The sequence below is a fragment of the Podarcis vaucheri genome (genome assembly GCF_965113315.1).
Source record: "Podarcis vaucheri genome assembly, chromosome: 1".
NCBI lineage: Eukaryota > Metazoa > Chordata > Lepidosauria > Squamata > Lacertidae > Podarcis > Podarcis vaucheri.
The window spans coordinates 41,194,911-41,213,073 of record NC_138759.1 but is presented as its reverse complement, the minus strand read 5'-3'; the positions used below and the strand labels follow the sequence as shown (position 1 = coordinate 41,213,073).

Here is an 18,163-nt window from a genome sequence, read left to right as displayed (position 1 = left end):
AGTAAATGAGTATATCTTAAGAATAATCTAACACAATTTATTGTTATGCAAGGCTTTCTCGGTTTTAAACCGTACTGAAAAACACAGTCACTCAATCTTTTCACAGTGTGCTTGCATCTTTAAGGGTTCAATTCTTTATGGGCAGAATAATTGGGTATTATGTCCCCAACGAAGCGTTAGGGGAAATACAGAGACTGTGAAGCTTGCGTGGGAAAGGCAGAAACATGGGCACAATATTGCTGTGCCATGTTGTACCACAAGACTGGGAAACCTACGCACCTCCAGATGTTGCTAGAGGTGATATGATAACTATCTTCAAATATCTGAAGGGCTGTTACACGGAAGATGGAACAAGCTTCTTTTCTGCTGCTCTAGAAGTTTGGATCTGAACCAATGGATTCAAGGAGATCCTGACTAAACATTAGGAAAAACTTTCTGATGGAAGTGGCAGCTTTCCATGTGCGCAAATCTGAATCCCTCCTTGGCTTGGAGCAGCACACTTTTGGGTGTGGTGGGGTACTGCTCTTTTTATAGTTGTTTTTATTAAAGGATTTTCGTGGTTAACAAGGGTACATACAACATCTCTGTTTTCAATTCATAGTGTCCTTTCTACAGGTCAGTTACATTTGGTGTGAGACACTGCTATCATAAGACATTGTGAGGTTGGAGGGGGTAGTAATTTTTCATTCTTTTTATACTAAAAAAAAATTGTCTTGCAAAAGCAAGATGAGATTTTTAAAAAGGTGCATGGGCACAGGTAAACAAATACATGCATGCAAGCCCACAATGGATCTCAGGTTTCCTTGCACTGAGTGGCACTTATATTTTTCTAAAATGATTTTTAGAATTGCTCTTTTGTGCAATTCTGGCATAGCAAGGGCTAGAAGTCAAGTGCTATGTAAAATCTATGATGTACTTCTAATGCAGGTGCTTAGCACACCTGCTAAACTTGTATATGCCAAGATTTTTCTGTGTGTATTTTTCATCTGTAACAGCCTGGTCAAATGGACCACTGTGTAGCAACACACAAACACACACACTGCAGCAGTGTTGGGACTTTCAGTAAGTGGGGCACAGCTGGATGTCTTTGACCTAATTACCATTTGCAGGATGCCTCTTTAGCTCCCATGACGCAATCTATCATTTGCACCATGGCAGCTAACCTGCATTCGCAACTGGGGCATTAGGAGTGGCACGAAGTCTGACAAATTATGGTTAAAGTTTGTCTCACGGAGGAACAGTATTTTAGCTTTTGCAATGACTGAGGATAAAGCAGATTTTAAAATATTTGTCTCAGGTCAACAGCTTACACATTTGAATAAATCCAGATGCTTCTATGACATGTTTCTGTAACAGGTTTACTTATGGATCAGGGTCTTAGGTCAGTCTGGGATCTAAGTTTTTTTATCCCTCCCTCCCGCTCCGTAATTATTACAGGCATTGTTTCATTACTGTGAATATCTAACAGAGTGTTATGATTATCCTGTGTCTCCCATAATGCCTTTAAGAACGTTAGCTTTTCAGTATAAACAGATTCACCCACCAAAGCTTAAAAACCTCATGGACTCACCGACTGGCACCTCTAATATGAAATCTGGTGTTTTGTCATAACCTTTTGCACGTAACTGATCTTCAGCTATAAAGAGAATAAATATTATAAACAATGGTATTATTCTTTTAACCAGATAGCAGAATAATTAATTTTCTTTTGAACAGAGGTACAAGAATTACTAATGCACTCATACATATCCTTCTTACGCGTGCAATGCTGTGTCAGATTAAATGAACCTTCTTAGCAAACCTGATACATGAATATAAAAATGCTTCTTTGTCATCTCTGCATTTTTATGTCTTCATTATAAACATCATTAATTCAACCTGTCATACAGTACTTTGTTACTGAAAAATATTCAAAATAAAATATTTTAGTTGATTGGATCTCTCTGAAAGTAACTTTAAGAAATAGCTAGTGTTATCACAATGAAGACATGCTGTACTTTCCGCTCAATTTATACGTTGGGTGGAAATGAGAATAAAATAAAATCATTTAAAAGTTATTATAGGACACAGAAGTTATTCTAGCCTCTTAATTTGCTTCCATGTTGAACTATCTAGCATTGAGCCATCACATTCCAGTGGCACATAGACAGACACGAAGTCCAAGTTCAAACATAATGGGAAATTGTGACTTTTCACTTTGAGGATGAGCTGCGGCAAGCCTCAGGTTCACAAGTTTCACCCAGAGGTGGATTTAGGTTAGTGCAATTGGTAGTGGGTGCTGTGCTGCAGGGGAGTGTAGATGGAGCATGAGAAACAGGAGGGACATGCTGAATTTTAGCATCGCACAGAGTGCTGCTGAAATTTGAGAGCCCAAAGTCTGCCAGTGCTTCTGCAAGGGGATGGAAATTAAAAGCTTTTTTTTTTTTTTGCAGTTTGCACTACACTGAAGTTTCCCATCAGCTGTGTTCATACTTTATTAAGGTCCTTCGCTTAATAAACAATACATGTGTGATGGTACATGTAAATTAATCATTCTCATTTTTCTTCTTTTCTTTTCTGGGAAAACAAACCAGGAAGGGGATAGCTTAGCGCTGTGTCTGAATCTGGGATCACCTTTCCCCTAACAAATCAGTAAGCCAACAGCAAACCATGATTCAAGGCTGACTAGCAACAATAGTTAATCAAAATATGAGAAATCATGAGACCTTGGTTTGTTATGATTCGCTCTGATTGGATAAAATGACACTTTTCTAGATTTAAATGCAACAAGAAACTGTTGCTTGTTTCAAACTGCAGATGGAAGCTTTAACTTTTTACCCTTATGAATGAAGAAGGAGGATGGGATATTCAAGCCTGAGACTCTGGCATTTTCTCAAATTTGTATATTTTACTTGAGGTTTGAAGTGGTACATCTAGTATTCTATCATAGACTAACAGAATTCACCTAATTCTGAAAAGTGCTTTTGATATTTATGAATGCCAATTTTTGAAGAATGCTTAGGAAATAAACTCTTCAAGTATGGTTTCTCAAAGTGGAAGACAAACTACAGCAGCTTTCTAGTATTTGAAAATAGTATTCTGTTATGTTCTACTAGTATACTCAAATCATAACATGTATTGAGCATTGATGTAAACTCCATCAATAATATCTTAATAGATATAAAAAGTATGTAAAATATTTATTTAATTATTATTTTTTAAATGATATTACTACTGTAGTAGGTGGGGATCTCACTTTTGGCTAAGCCTTTCTAGGTGAAAAACAGCAACTTTCTTGCATTGAGTGTTTTCCAATCAACACAACAAAATCCAAAGAGTGAGATCATGCTTTCTAGGGAAGTCCAATGATTATTTAAATACAGTGGTACCTCGGGTTAAGTACTTAATTCGTTCCGGAGGTCCGTTCTTAACCTGAAACTGTTCTCAACCTGAAGCACCACTTTAGCTAATGGGGCCTCCCGCTGCCGTCACGCCACTGGAACACGATTTTTGTTCTCATCCTGAAGCAAAGTTCTTAACCTGAAGCACTATATCTGGGTTAGTGGAGTCTGTAACCTGAAGCATATGTAACCTGAAGCATATGTAACCTGAGGTACCACTGTAATAGGAACTGCATTAAGCAAGTGTTAACTGCAAAAAAATTAAGTGATACTTCTACAATGAACAGCAATAATATTCTTATAAAGGTTAACATTTTGCATTGTTAGATTAGAGACAATGCAAGAAGGCTTAATATACTTGTTCAAAAATATGAAGGAATAAACATGCTTCTAAGGAAACCAGTGAATTCCTCCTGTATGGTGGTGGTTGTTTTATTTTTAATACATGAAGCATTATGCAGCTAATATTTCTTATGCTTCCTACTGCGTCTCCTAAGACCTAGATTATGGCTAATATCTCATGACACCAAAAGTAATACAGCAGCTGATATTAAAGCATTTTTCCCAGCTACTTATTCTATAAAATATTAATTGCTAGCTTGTGCCCGTGCAGTATGGGGTATTAGGTAACTGAGTTCCTGCTCAAGTCTAAATCAATAAAAGATAACATGTACCTCATCAATCATTTCTTAGCCTCTCTTTACTATCTAATACAGGATATCTATGGAGACCTCTTTTGGAAAAGCTACTGAGATGTGCAATGTTTAGGTACTAGATTAAAATATAAAATCTTACCTAAAAAAGATATATTTTTCTCCAAAAGCATTTCTTGCAATAAGACTTCATGCTCATGTCCAACTGCACTGATTTTTTTTCCATCAAGGAAGGAATGGCATAGTGTTTGAAATAAAATTCAGTTTTAGAATTATATGATGCTGAATGCAGTTATGCAGCAGTGAATACTGACTAGCTTGGTGGAATGATTCCAATCCCCCCCCCCAAGCCATTTTTAATCCACAAAGTAGAAAGAGAAAGAAGCATTAGTGGGCCACACAAAGAATGCCAATATATTATTTATTTAAAATATATCCTAACCTTAATCCAAAGCTCTGAGGGTAGGTAACAATAACTTTGGCAAAATAAGAAGTATTAGTTAAAATCACACATAAATATTTAAGTTTAAATGAGAGCAGGGTTTAATAATTTTCCTGAGCTGAACTTCTTATTCTACTTTGCTTCTGCTATTTGTTTTAACTGTTTTGTTATGCTTTTAAATGGTTGCTTTTATTGCACATTTTAATTATGGGAATATTAGCACCCAATAGAATTGTTAATGCATATTTTAATTATGTGTTGATTTTTATAGTTGTAAACCACTTAGAAGCCAGCTAGTGGCTCCATTCAAAAGCCAAGCAGACACATTTTGCCCGAGAAACAATCTTCAATAGTACTCCAAATGATATAATCTGAATGGGAGGTAACCAGACCATAAATTACTGTGATCAGGCTATCGCTGTCTAGGAACCGTTGTAGCTAATAAACCAGAAATAGTTGAGAGAAGGCACTCCGTACCACTGCAGACACCTAAGTTTCCAGTGAGTAAGTCGAATCAAAGAGTGTCTCCCAACTACAAACCTGCTCTGTGGGAAAATGATTGCTTGTACATGAGAGCATGAGCAAAGTTCTTATTGTTGCAGGGTGATTTCATAGCTAGAAGCATCCTTGGAGCATGAACAGCGCGTGAACAGCTCGTGCTGTCCTATATGATTGGCTAACGTAGCATGGCCTGATGCTAGTGCGAAGGTCCTTATCTTCTGGCTAGAAACAAATTGCTTGGCTTGTATTTTGTATCTTTCTGATTTCACACAATAAAAGCTGTGCTGCATTAGCCCTACGAGCAGCCATATTTCGGAACCTATCATAGCCCTATGAGCAGCCATATTTCGGAACCTATCTTGGTGTGAGACTGATTTTTCTTTGGATGCCGAGCTGCAACTCGACAATTGGTGCCCCGTGTGACTGCCTTCGGACTTCACGTTGTTTTTCATTATTCAGCACTCACCAACACGTCGTTCATCCACGTAGTGGATCCCTGGTGAGTGCTCCCGTGTGATTTCTTTCGGATTTCATGCTGTTAAACAACGTTCAGCCTCACCTCGCCTGGCAAGGGCTGCAGACGCGTCGTTCATCCACGTAGTGGATCCCTGGTGAGAGCTCCCGTGTGAATGTGATTCTGGACTACGTTACGGACCTATCAGCACTTACTTCCGCCCGGACAGGGCAAAAAGGCGCCTCCCTCATCCTCCTAAGGATCCCTCCGGTAAGTGCTCCCTGCTCTTTTTGCAACTCTTGCAATCATGGGAAAGTCTCTCTCTGCACCACAGAAAAAATTTTATAAAGACCTTAAATTCCTTTTGGCCAGTAACAACCTTGCTGTTCGGAAAGCTGACCTTAAGTCCCTTATAAAAGCCCTGGACACTCACTGCCCCTGGTTCCCCCAGGACGGAAATTGGGAGTTAGACGATTGGAAAAAAATTGGACACTTCTTTCAAAATCATCCTCAGATTGATGTCAAGGTTTTGCATGCCTGGAGTAACGTCTACAAAGCTATGTCGTGTTTAACTCCTTCAAACATTCTTCTGGCTGCTGCCACAACTTCTTCGCCCGCCCTCCCCGCTCCTGCTTTGCCTGCCTCAAACCTACCTCCTAAACCGCCGGACATTTTCCCTTCGGCTCCTCCTGTCACTCCCCTGCATTCTTCAAATTCTGCAGCACCCCCAGCTCTTCTACCTCCTCCGCCCAAGGCATTTGGCACCGCTCCTCTTCAAAGATCTCTCTGTGCCACCGCTCCGTTGCTGCCTTTTGATGCTGATACTCCAAATCTCTTCCCTGTGATTGCTCCCGCACCACCGCCACCCCCCGTCATGTTAACCCAAGCTGATGTCCTCGATGGGTTAACGGGAGGAGGCAATTTTCTTACTGTTGCCCAACAGCTAACTCTCGATCCTCAATATTGGGAGGCCACTACGGCTGCTGCTCAGGAGGCTTTAGCTTCTGTCCCTGATGACAAGAATGAGCGCAATGGCCAATTGGGGAGCGTCAGACAGGGCCCTGCAAAGCTCTATGGACAATTTGTTGATCGCTTGTACAATACCTTCAAGTGGCAAGTTCAGGACCTGGCAGCACAAGAACCGATTGTACGCCAGCTTGTGTTTGATACTGCAAATGAGCACTGTACGCAAGAGCTGCGCCTTCTAATGGCAACATCAAATATAGCCATTGCTGATATGCTTAAAGCCTGCCAGTCAGTGGGCACTGCTAGCCACAGCCTGCTAGCCACGGCCTTGTCCTCCACCGTGTCCCAAAATCCTGCAAAGGCTACAACCTGTTGGATTGACAGTGGCTAAGGAAAGAATCCAGCGGACTTTACGCATTACGTACCTGGGACACAAGCTGACACCATCTGCAGCCATTCCAGTTACGCCTCAACTACAGTTTCCTGATCATCTTAAACTGGTGGATTTACAACAAATTCTTGGACAGCTGAATCGGATAAAGAGTTATTTGGACCTGCCCACCTCCACTTTGTCTCCACTATTTTCTGCCCTTAAAGGACATAAGGATCCAGCAGTACAAGGAGCAATACATCAGACCTATTTACAGCAAATGGGCTCCTGTATCTGCAGAAATGGTTGTGTGACTTCTTCTGGATTGTGGTTTTTACATGCCAATAATTGAGCCACGAAATATCACGCAGGTTGCTCAGAAACAGCCATTGGACTAATTTACCATTCTCATCCTTATTGACATCACTTGGATTTTACCCCCCAGAGATTTTTTTTTCTCCTCCCTCAGGAGTCCTGCCCTATGATGTGTTCCCCTGAACATGTACAGAGGGCTGTCTTGGCACTATTGTGGACTCTTGGCAAGGGAGGGGGTGAGGGAATTTCAGTGTGTTCCAGTTTGTTTCATTTTTGTGCTTTGGCATGGTTCCCGGACAGAAAGTTGCAATATGGTTCTTTAGCAAGGCCTGCGACAATGGGCTCTGTTCTCGACCTTGTTGCAATCTTTTTGGTTACAGCAAGTGGAATATGCTTGAAGCGAAAAAAATATGCTTGGCTAGTGCCTTTTAGCTGCTGAGAAAAATGATTTTAAAAAAGCTATTAACAAAGAAATATCAGAAATAAGAAATGTAGTTCTTCAACATCATTATGCTTTAGATGTGATCCTTGCTTCTAAAGGTGGAATTTGTGCCTTAATTCATTCTCATTGCTGTATGTATATAACTGATCAATCGACCAATATCTCTGCTACTATTGATTATATGGAACAAATGATAGCCCATAATCCTTTGAATCCACCTGAAGGTTTTGATCCATGGGATTGCTTATTTTCTTGGTTGCTGTCAGGGGTTCAGGAGCAGAGACGCAGAGAAGGGAGGAAACAGAGAGCGAGGGGGAGGAATATGAAGGAGGGATGAGTGGGGATGACGACCCGAGATCCCCGAGCCTGTCCAGTGAGTCCGGGGATTCCCAGAAGGGAGCGCCAGCGGTCAGAGCAAGGGGGGAGAGCAGGGGGAAACCCCAGGAAGAAGGACCCAGAGACGTTAAGGAGAGGCGCAGGAGATGGAGCAAGGCTAGGGTAATAAGCTGGTGTGCTAGAGGCGGAAACTCAGACGGATCTTCGCCGGCCTGACATAGAAGACGTAGGGCTGCACATTGCAGTTTGAAAATGGAACCTGTATAACGTGAACGCTGGTAGCGTGGTCCTATGTGAGCTGGGACTGGGTAGCAGCCCTGACAGTTGCCTAATGGATTATGGTTAAGAAAAATATTATTGATTGTAATTGCATGTATTGCTGGCTTCATTATGGTGTGTTGTTGCATTCAATGCATACCCTCTTTGATTTCCCAATGCACTGCATGGTGGTACCGACCACGGCCCACCACAGGGGTTACAAGAGGAGTTTATGTTGCAAAGTGTAGACGCTTAGGCAATGAAGTGTACGATTTGGAATGATGGTCCCTCTTTTCCTCTAATAATATAAACAAGAAAAGGGGACATGTGGGAAAATGATTGCTTGTACATGAAAGCATGAGCAAAGTTCTTATTGTTGCAGGGTGATTTCATAGCTAGAAGCATCCTTGGAGCATGAACAGCGCGTGAACAGCTCGTGCTGTCCTATATGATTGGCTAACGTAGCATGGCCTGATGCTAGTGCGAAGGTCCTTATCTTCTGGCTAGAAACAAATTGCTTGGCTTGTATTTTGTATCTTTCTGATTTCACACAATAAAAGCTGTGCTGCATTAGCCCTACGAGCAGCCATATTTCGGAACCTATCATAGCCCTATGAGCAGCCATATTTCGGAACCTATCTTGGTGTGAGACTGATTTTTCTTTGGATGCCGAGCTGCAACTCGACACTGCTCCTTGATTAAGAGTGTGAAAACAGGTTGTCCATCTAATTCCTGAACACAGAAACCACTAGTCACAGAAGTTCAGTCCTCTCACAATTTAGTTTTGATTTATTAGCCCACATCCAACCCATCAAAATGGACAGTGACCAGAGAACAGTTAGAACCTGCATAGTCTCAGATGCCAATGAGAAATACTGCATACTGAGGCTGCCCAACTCCCAAACCCCTTATGACCTCACCCAGGAGTCTCATACAGATATCTCCCAGGGCCATCCTTTCTACCCAATCTTTATGTAGAAATGGAATCACCATAATGCCATGCATTCCATTCCCATACCAAAGAGGCAGCCTAGTAGGATACTGTGCTTCATTGTATTGAAAGCCACTGAGAAATTCAGCAAATAATATGCACCTCTTCTTTCTATACATTCATTTGAAATCTGTTTCGTTATGGAAGTTATCATAGAATATATCTCTGCACTGCTACCAACCTTTGTTATATCGTGATAGAAAAAGCAATTTATAATTATGAATAAACTATCAGCTGATGAATTAACTTCACAGATGTTTTAAAAACATTTTAACTATAAATGGATTTCCCATTCTTATTAATCTCTAATTTCTAGAAGGAATAACAGCTTGAATACAAAAAGAATAAGAAGAAACAGCATCACACAAATATAACATTGCAATAGAAATCATGTACTGCATTAAACTCTAATATAATGACAGAGCCAAAGAAAGAAAATGAATGATCACAAAAAATGTAAGATAAATTCTACGAACAAAATTTATAATGTACCATAAGCAGAAACACTTAGACTTGGCCTACAGTAATACCTGTTATTGATGTATGGCACTGATCATGGGGCAAAACTTGTAAATAACCTCACGAGCCATTTTCTACTCATGCAATCCAGCAGCCTAGTTTCCCGTAAGCAGCCAAACTATTACTGAAAAATAGCCTCCTGGCATTTACAAAGAGGTTGACTTCATTCTTTAGTCCATGCATATATAATTAGATAGTTGTATTTAAAATCAATATGCAATCCTTAGAAGACATTATGCTTTTAAAACCTTAACTTTAAATTGATTTAAAGCTACTTTGTATGCCTTAAAATTAACAACTAAGGCTGCAAGCCTAACCCCACTTCCCAAGGTGTAGGGTTGCAACTCTAAACCATGTCTGTTCAGAAGAAAGTACCGGTACTATTCCATTCAACTGGTCTTAGTCTCAGGTAAATGAGGTCAGCATTGCAGAGAAATTCAAAAACATATATTCACAAATAATGTCTTCCTACACAGTCTGGGATAATGCAACCTGTCCCATGGATGACAATTTAAAAAACAAACAAACTATTACCATGGTGTTCTGTGAAAACTGATCAGAAATTTTGACGATCTACAATGTGCATAAAATACCATATAGCAAACATCATTTAACTAATCCTATAAACTGCTGCTGTATTAGAGTTTTCTCAAAAGCATTGTTTGGTCACCCTGTGCAATGGTCAGGGCTAGAACAAGATGTAGCTCAGAATGGCTGCACAATCCTGCACTAATGTACCATGCTGATAAAGCAATTTTTGTAGCACAGAAGGAATCTCACTGCCTCCTCTGGGGTTCCCAAAATAAGTTAATGGAAGCAAAGTTTCCTGATAATCTACTCCAGCATCTACCTCTGCAAAACCTCTCCAGAGGCTTGTGAGGACCTTTTGAAACATCTGGGGATGGAGTGCTGTGTGAGGTGGAGGAATTGTTCAAAACAGGACCAGGTGTGAGCCCAGTAACTGACCTTTATGATTGAATAGGGATCTGAATTCTATTACTTAATTTGTGACTTGTGAGCAGGCCCAGGTGCATATTTTGCAACACTGAATTAAATGTTCCTACATATAACCAAGCCGTGTAGAACAATAGATGGGAGGTTTCGGGCATACAGGCAGCTGTGCTGTTCTTCATTAATCTCTCTCAAAGGCACTATGGAAGGCGCTTTGCCGCTCTCAAAGAGTTCTCTGAGGTATTTTATTTTTGTTTTATGCAAGTAGGTAGACCTCAGGTCACAGGATCTACTTTGTTTTTAACCAGAACCCCAATATCTAATGCCAGAGCTATGTGCAAAGCAGTAGCTTGTGGGAAGAGCAATGGAGCGGGGCAGAATTAATTACCTACTTCACCCCACTAAGTGCTATGTGGGACTGATTTGCACACACAGTTGTGGAGATGTCGCATTGGCAGAAACCAAAGCCCTGGTGCTCCCTAGCCCTGGATGTTATGTAGTAAGCATCAGGGAGGCGGGGGCAAGTCTCCCTATGGCTACCATGGAACCTTCAAAGAGTAGCAGCTGAAAAAGGCTCAGCATGGACCCCACAGAGCCTTCATTAGGCACCCCTTCTATTAGGAAGCAGGATACTGCCCAGTTGCCCGAATGAGGAGATATCCTGGATGCCCTAGAGAACTGACCTGCACGTTACACTATGGCTTAGCAGGACTGTGTGGATGTGCAAGTTTCTGGATAGAAGCTCATAGCTGCTTTGCACTTCTCTGCTATGCTGAGCTATGCCAAACTTTGGCTTAGCTCGTCGTCCAAACTGGGGCTTGTGGTTAAGCTCTCTCCTCACTAACCACAAACTGCAACCCACTGGCTGATCATGATATGTGAACCAGGCCATTTTTGTGGGGAGAGCCATCCAGAGTACACCTGATATAGGAAACCAGATAGAATTTGCTGAAGTAATCATTCACTTTGATTTTACCATGCTTTGAAAATTACCTGTTTATGTTTTCAATTTGGATTTTTTGAGCTTTTTGGAAAGGTAGTACTAATTTAAAAATTATTATACAAATAAAACTTGGGCGGAGATCTCACCTGGGGCTGGCATAAAATTTCTTTACCATCCTAAAACTCAATATTTCCTGATAATATCCAGGGGACAAGTGATATAAAAAGGGACAGCCCCTTGGATTACAATTCCCATCATCCCTGACCACTGCCCATGCTGACTGGGGCTGACTGAGTCCAACAATATCCGCAGAGCCTCAAGTTTCCTATCCTTGCTCTAAACAGTAAGAAATTTTTCAGTTTATAGACTTGAACGGAATTACAGGTCTCCTCTTCATTGAAGAACTCAGTTCACCATCATCTTTCAAGTTCAGTGGTGCCTCGCAAGACGAAATTAATCCGTTCCGCGAGTCTCTTCATTTTGCGGTTTTTTCGTCTTGCGAAGTACGGCTATTAGCGGCTTAGCGGCTATTAACGGCTTAGCGGCTTTAAGAAAAAGGAAACAAACTCGCAAGAACTCGCAAGACGTTTCGTCTTGCGAAGCAAGCCCATAGGGAAATTCGTCTTGCGGAACGACTCAAAAAACGGAAAACTCTTTCGTCTTGCGCGTTTTTCGTCTTGCGAGGCATTCGTCTTGCGAGGTACCACTGTACTATGCAGAGTCCTAGTCTGAAGCATTGAGCTCCCATTATAAGGCTTTAGGAAGCTTTCTGTTCATCAGCTATCTTGAACTGTATTTGTCCACTTTGGACAGATGCAAGAACATGCAGATATTGTCACTTTTTCAAATACCCTTTGTCTAATGGAAAATGCAAAGCAGGTAACAATTTTTACAGTACTATGTAAGTTATGACAGCTAATAATTTGATACAAGATTACATATTTCATGTGACCAACAGCAACAGGATTCGATCTAAGCACAGGAAATGTATATCTACTGCACTGACAACTTTCATATGGCATATCTGATGTTAGTTAAACAGTGTAAGAGACAGGGTCTGCAATGACCCTCTTGTAGTTGATTGAATGTAAAAGAGAGGAGTATGATATGTGTTTTGTGAAGCAGAACTTTATGTCAGGTTAAAGCCAGACACGTCTCCTCCACAGAGTCTAAGCTCATCAATTGTGCACCTAAACTTTTACGAGAAAGGATACTGTTTGATGCAGTCCACCAGCGGTCCATAACAATAGTCATTCACAGTACACTGCAGACAAATAAGAAAAGTAGTACAGTGATGGGCAACTGCAGAACTATTACAGTTAAACAGAATCCTAAAAAACAGTAATTACTTTTCTTCATAAGGGCCATCAAAAGCTTTTCAGAGTTAGTCACGGAAAACAAAAATTGCATGCTTTTTATTCTCTATAAAAACAACCCATTAAAAAGCGAAATGCTCTCTTCACAAATATTGCATTGCCATTTATGCATTGCCTGACCTCAGTGATAGATTATGATGACAGTAATTAAATGAGGTTTAAAATCCTTTACATTGCTAGGCAGATAACGGCACAGCCACCAAGAGATGAATACCTGATAGATCTGGTTTGCTAGAATTCTATCTGGAATCTGAGAAGGGTCCCGCAGCATACTGTTTATAAGAGTTTTGGAAGCTGTGGAGGAAGAAGATGATACTGTAAGTGTTGTTGTAAATATGTCACTAACCAGCTGTCGGGTGGGGGGTGGAGGGAGTGAAACATGCTAAGAAAACACGAATAACATCTGAATGCATTCTGTTTCAAAACTGATGTAATCCTGCACAGTTTTGTATGCACAATTCACCTAATTCAATAAAATGTAAGCAGTGCACAATTGTGCACTTGACTGCCATAATTCAGAAACTAGGTGAGTAATTATAACACTCTTTTAAACATGGAAAATGGTATTACATTACAGTAAAATGATGATGATGGTGGTGGTGGTGGTGGTGGTGGTGATGGAAACAAACAAACAAGCATTTAAATTATAATGTTTATATTCTGCTTTTCTTTAAATTTCAAAATGGCTTAAAATTGAAAATGGTAACAAATGAACCACCACCACAAGAAACAAGTTGTCATAGGATTTAAAGATCAACACTAGCACTAGTGCAACTAGGTGTCTCCTGAGACAGATGGATACCAACCATTACGATGCTGTACTTGCCTTTCTACATATAAAATGAATGGTGTTAAATTAAGTTTAACTCAGAGTAGACTCATTGAAATGTTAATTTCAATGGGTTAACTTCTGTGGGTCTGCTCTGAGTAAAACTGTGTATCTTCTATGCCCCTTATTCCCTGAAACCTCAGTTTCTGTATCAGTGGTGCCAGGTACACCTCTGTGGAAAGGAAATTCCACAACTTACTGAACATAACACCCAAGAGGGTCTTTTAAATATTTGAGGTATTTGAGGTCTCCCAGCAAAGTTGCATATGGAGGCAAGGAAGGTCCTTTCCTCAAATTTGTTGTTGTTTAGTCGTTTAGTCGTGTCTGACTATTCATGACCCCATGGACCAGAGCACGCCAGGCACTCCTGTCTTCCACTGCCTCCTGCAGTTTGGTCAAACTCATGTTGGTAGCTTCAAGAACACTGTCCAACTATCTCGTCCTCTGTCGTCCCCTTCTCCTTGTGCCCTCAATCTTCCCCAACATCAGGGTCTTTTTCAGGGAGACTTCTCTTCTCACGAGGTGGCCAAAGTATTGGAGCCTCAGCTCCAATACTCAAATACTAAAGTATAAAACTATAATCCTGTGGAGTCAATCTGTATCAATAGGGAGAAGCTGCAGTAGCTGTTCCATCCCTCCATCTATCTTATGTCCACATACTGATCATATGCAGACATGTGGTGAGATCAGTACCTATTCCTCATATTCACCTTCCTAGAATACAACATGTACCTAAAGCGAAATTTCAACACAGACACCAGAATTTGCTTTTCAAATCCCACAGTGTACTTTCACTTATCTTTGGAGAAGGCTTTTTATTGGAAAATGCACCCCTTCCTTTGAAAAGGGTAGAACAAACAAAAAGTAATACAGAATTAAAATACAGAAAATTGTTTCTCTGTTCATGCCACTGTTTTGCCAAGGCACAAGGGAGACTGATTACAGCATTTATTAAATAAATGTTACCTTAAAATGTCAGGCATTACAGTGAATACAGAAGATTGAACACCGCCCCTCCCCATTAATCTGACGAAGGGCAGGATATCAATTGACCAAATAAATAAAATGAACACCTACCGTATTTTTCGCTCTATAACACGCAGATTTTTTCTCCTGAAAAGGAAGGGGAAATGTCTGTGCGTGTTATGGAGCGAATGTGTGGTCCCTGGAGCCGAAAAATGAGGCAAAAATCAAATCGGGCTTCACAATTGCTGAACGGAACAAAGAGCAGGGAAAGCCCCTCCCCTCCAGGCAAGAAGAGGAAGTGGCAGCTTTCCTGCATTCTGCTTCAGGGTCTTACTGCCCTCCCGCTCTGTTTCGTTGCTGTGTTTGCTGAAACGGAACAAAGAGCAGGGAAAGCCCCTCCCCTCCAGACAAGTAGAGAGGAAAGCAGAGCGTCCCTCTAATTCCTCTCTGTGCTCCGGAGGGAACAATGTTTGTGAAGGGAGAGAGATTACAGGTTCAGTTTAAAATTCTGATTTGACTTCCTGCTTTTTGTTTTTGGGGACACACAGCATTCAAATATGCTTTCTTCCATTTAAAAGGATGAAATCCTTAAACAGTGTTTTGCCTGTAAATTCATGCGATCTGGAAGATTACAGTGTTGTGTACCTCTTAAGGGATGGCAAAGCTTAGGTTTCGCTGCTAAATAGTTCTTAATGCAGTTAAAATGCTTTCTTCTGTCAAGGCAATTAAAAAAAATAAATATCAGGCAGCCGGAAAACATGCAGATGGGAGGGAGGGAGAGAGAGAGAGCGCGCTGGCTGGCTTGGGTGGGTGGGGGGGGGAACTTTTGCCTTCCTTTCCTCACGTTATAGCCCTCTCCTGCATTCTTAGCCTTCTGTGTTTTTCCTTCCCTCCCCACTTAAAATGTGGTTACAAAGCATGGATCCACATAGATCCTCAGGATCTTTGCATTGGGTCACCCCAAATTCACCATCAGAGCACACAGCATGTCCATGGCTACAGCCTGCCCCCCCCAAATCACGCACCCACTGTTGCCTGGGGCTGCAATGGTGCATAAAAGTGGTACAAAGCATGGATCCACAGGGATTCTCAGGATTTTTGCATTGGGTCACCCCAAATTCACCATCAGATCACATGTCTGTGGCCACAGCATGAAGCACAAAAATGATACATCCACTGTTTCATTCAGAATATTTTTTCCCTTGTTTTCCTCCTCTAAAAACGATGTGCGTGTTATGGTCAGGTGCGTGTTATAGAGCGAAAAATACGGTATATAATACCAATATAAACTAGCATATAGCTTTAAAAACAAAATGTAATAATTTTGGTACAGTATTTTAAAAGGTGGAACTTATTAAAAATTTTTGCAAGTACTTAGTTGTGGTCAGGGAGAGTTTCAATTATTTTCTTGAAATTATGAACTGACTTGGACCCATGATCATCATCCGACGCCCTTCAACATGTGCCTCCTCTGTGAGAGGTCCAAAAAGTGGCAACATGAGAGTGGGCCTTTTCTGTGGTGGCTTCCTGTTTGTGGAATGCTCTCCCTAGGGTGGCTTGCCTGGCGCCCTCATTACATACGTTTGGTTGCCAGGTGAAAAGGTTTCTCTATAACCAGGCCTTTGGCTGATTAACATTTCCATGGGCATTTACAGTGGATCCTCCGGATACGAATTATGGTAAATTTGTTCTGGGGGGGTCCATCGCAACCTGAAAAGTCCGTAGGCAGAGGCGTCGCTTCAGCGCACGGCACGATCAAGCGCTTCTGCGAATGTGCGCATGGCGAAACCCAGAAATATACACTTCCGGGTTTGCCACGTTCGTAACCAGGACATTACGTATCCAGAGCAGTACGTAACTAGAGAATCCACTGTAGATGTATTTGTGGATGGGAGTTAGCGGTTTTCTTTTGTTTTATTATGTATTTTGTGTTATCATTTTATGTTGTGACCTGTCCTGTGATCTTTGGATGAAAGGTGGTATACAAATTTAATAAATAAATAAATAAATAAATAAATAATAAACTTACGGAAAACCACAGCAGCTATATTTAATAAACTGAAGCCATCCATTAAACATCAATCCATTTTCTTATGCTGAGCATAAACTACATTGCATGTTTCTATTTCCAAATAAATACTGCAAATGCTTAAAATATATTTATTGCCATTAACTTAATTAGGATGCTAAACAATAATTAAACTGAAGCCAGACAGGCTAATCTGTTTTAGGATTAGTATTTCCATAAATTTTTCCTAGGATTCTATATTTTACATTTAATCCACATGTTCATGTAAAAATAGCCAAAGCAAATCAGTACAAAAGAAATATTTTCCTTCCCGCCCCCTTACCAGCATAATTCTGACCACGAAAAGGCAGACAATTTTGGGGGGGGGACTATTAGAGCTCTGGTTTAGCTTAATCGCCATGGGAAGGAATTTCTTTATTTCTTTATTTTCTTTAATTTATATACCATTCTCCATACAAAAATCCCAGTGTGGTTTACATAACAAAAGCATCTGCTCAACAGATACTCTACAAAATACTGCAAAACAAGCAAATCCAGCGGCAGCAGCCCAATACAATACCAATTCACTGAACCTCCCACAAATTCCTGTGTGAAGAGGTCAGTGTTTTGGAGAGGTGAGCCATTGTCGTAGCTGCCTTGCCAATACACTTGTCCAGCTCAGGGTCGATGGAGAAGCTGCTGGTTATGGTGGAGCCAAGGTAGACAAAATCATCTATCACCTCAAGCATGTGGTCACCAATGCTGATGCGTGGAATGCTGGCTGCATCCTGACCCAATATGCCGAACTCTACGCAGTCTTGGGGGAAACGGTTGATGAGGCACTATCTGCCACTAAACCCACCTGCGCCTCAAATGATCAAAGTACGGATGAGAACTGTTACATTGTGAATTGACCAGTTGTAGGTGAATGGCACTTCTTGCTCTCATAGCATATTGGGCAAAAATTACCATGTAGTTGAACTGGAAGATTGTTATGGGACACAGGTTACATGTGTGGGATGGGAGTGGGCCAAGCTTTTCACCGCTTTTAATGAGAGAGTCAGAGCATATGGAATGCTGCCCCAAATTGCATCCCTGCAGAGAGCTCTTCCCTTCCATTTGTCATAACATCATTACCGCATGGACAAACATCATTGCATTGAGACTCCCCATGCCACAATCATGGCAGCCACAATCAAGGACATGAAGAATTACCAGATGAGAGCAGTTATCCATGGCAAAAGCTTTGCTTAGCATTTCAGCGGAGATGAGTAGAATTTGGCATGGGGTTGTGTTTTCATGGTGGCTATAATATATGCCCAAAATGTAAAAATGTAAATATTCTATTATTATTATTATTGAATAGTGCACTGTCATTTCCTGTGCAATCCCTGTCAAAAAGAGTCACACAGTTCAGGAAAATTTGGGTACACATATCAAGTTTTCAGAGGCATTTTAAAAGG

General features: G+C 41.0%; 1 protein-coding gene across 5 annotated transcripts in view; it reads right to left on the bottom strand.

Moving 5' to 3' along the window:
* The window catches only part of CDIN1 (CDAN1 interacting nuclease 1), a 130,398-nt gene that overhangs the window by 49,894 nt on the left and 62,341 nt on the right, over positions 1 to 18,163 (bottom strand). For all 5 annotated transcript variants that reach the window (XR_014224158.1, XM_082240966.1, XM_082240968.1 and 2 more), the window contains 4 exons: positions 13,112 to 13,191; positions 12,736 to 12,785; positions 4,176 to 4,243; positions 1,571 to 1,636 (listed from right to left, as the gene is read on the bottom strand). Coding sequence is in view for 4 of the 5 variants with exons in the window: in XM_082240966.1 (XP_082097092.1) it covers positions 1,571 to 1,636; positions 4,176 to 4,243; positions 12,736 to 12,785; positions 13,112 to 13,191 (264 nt within the window). In the remaining variant the exon portion in view is untranslated. The remainder of the gene's footprint in view (positions 1 to 1,570; positions 1,637 to 4,175; positions 4,244 to 12,735; positions 12,786 to 13,111; positions 13,192 to 18,163) is intronic.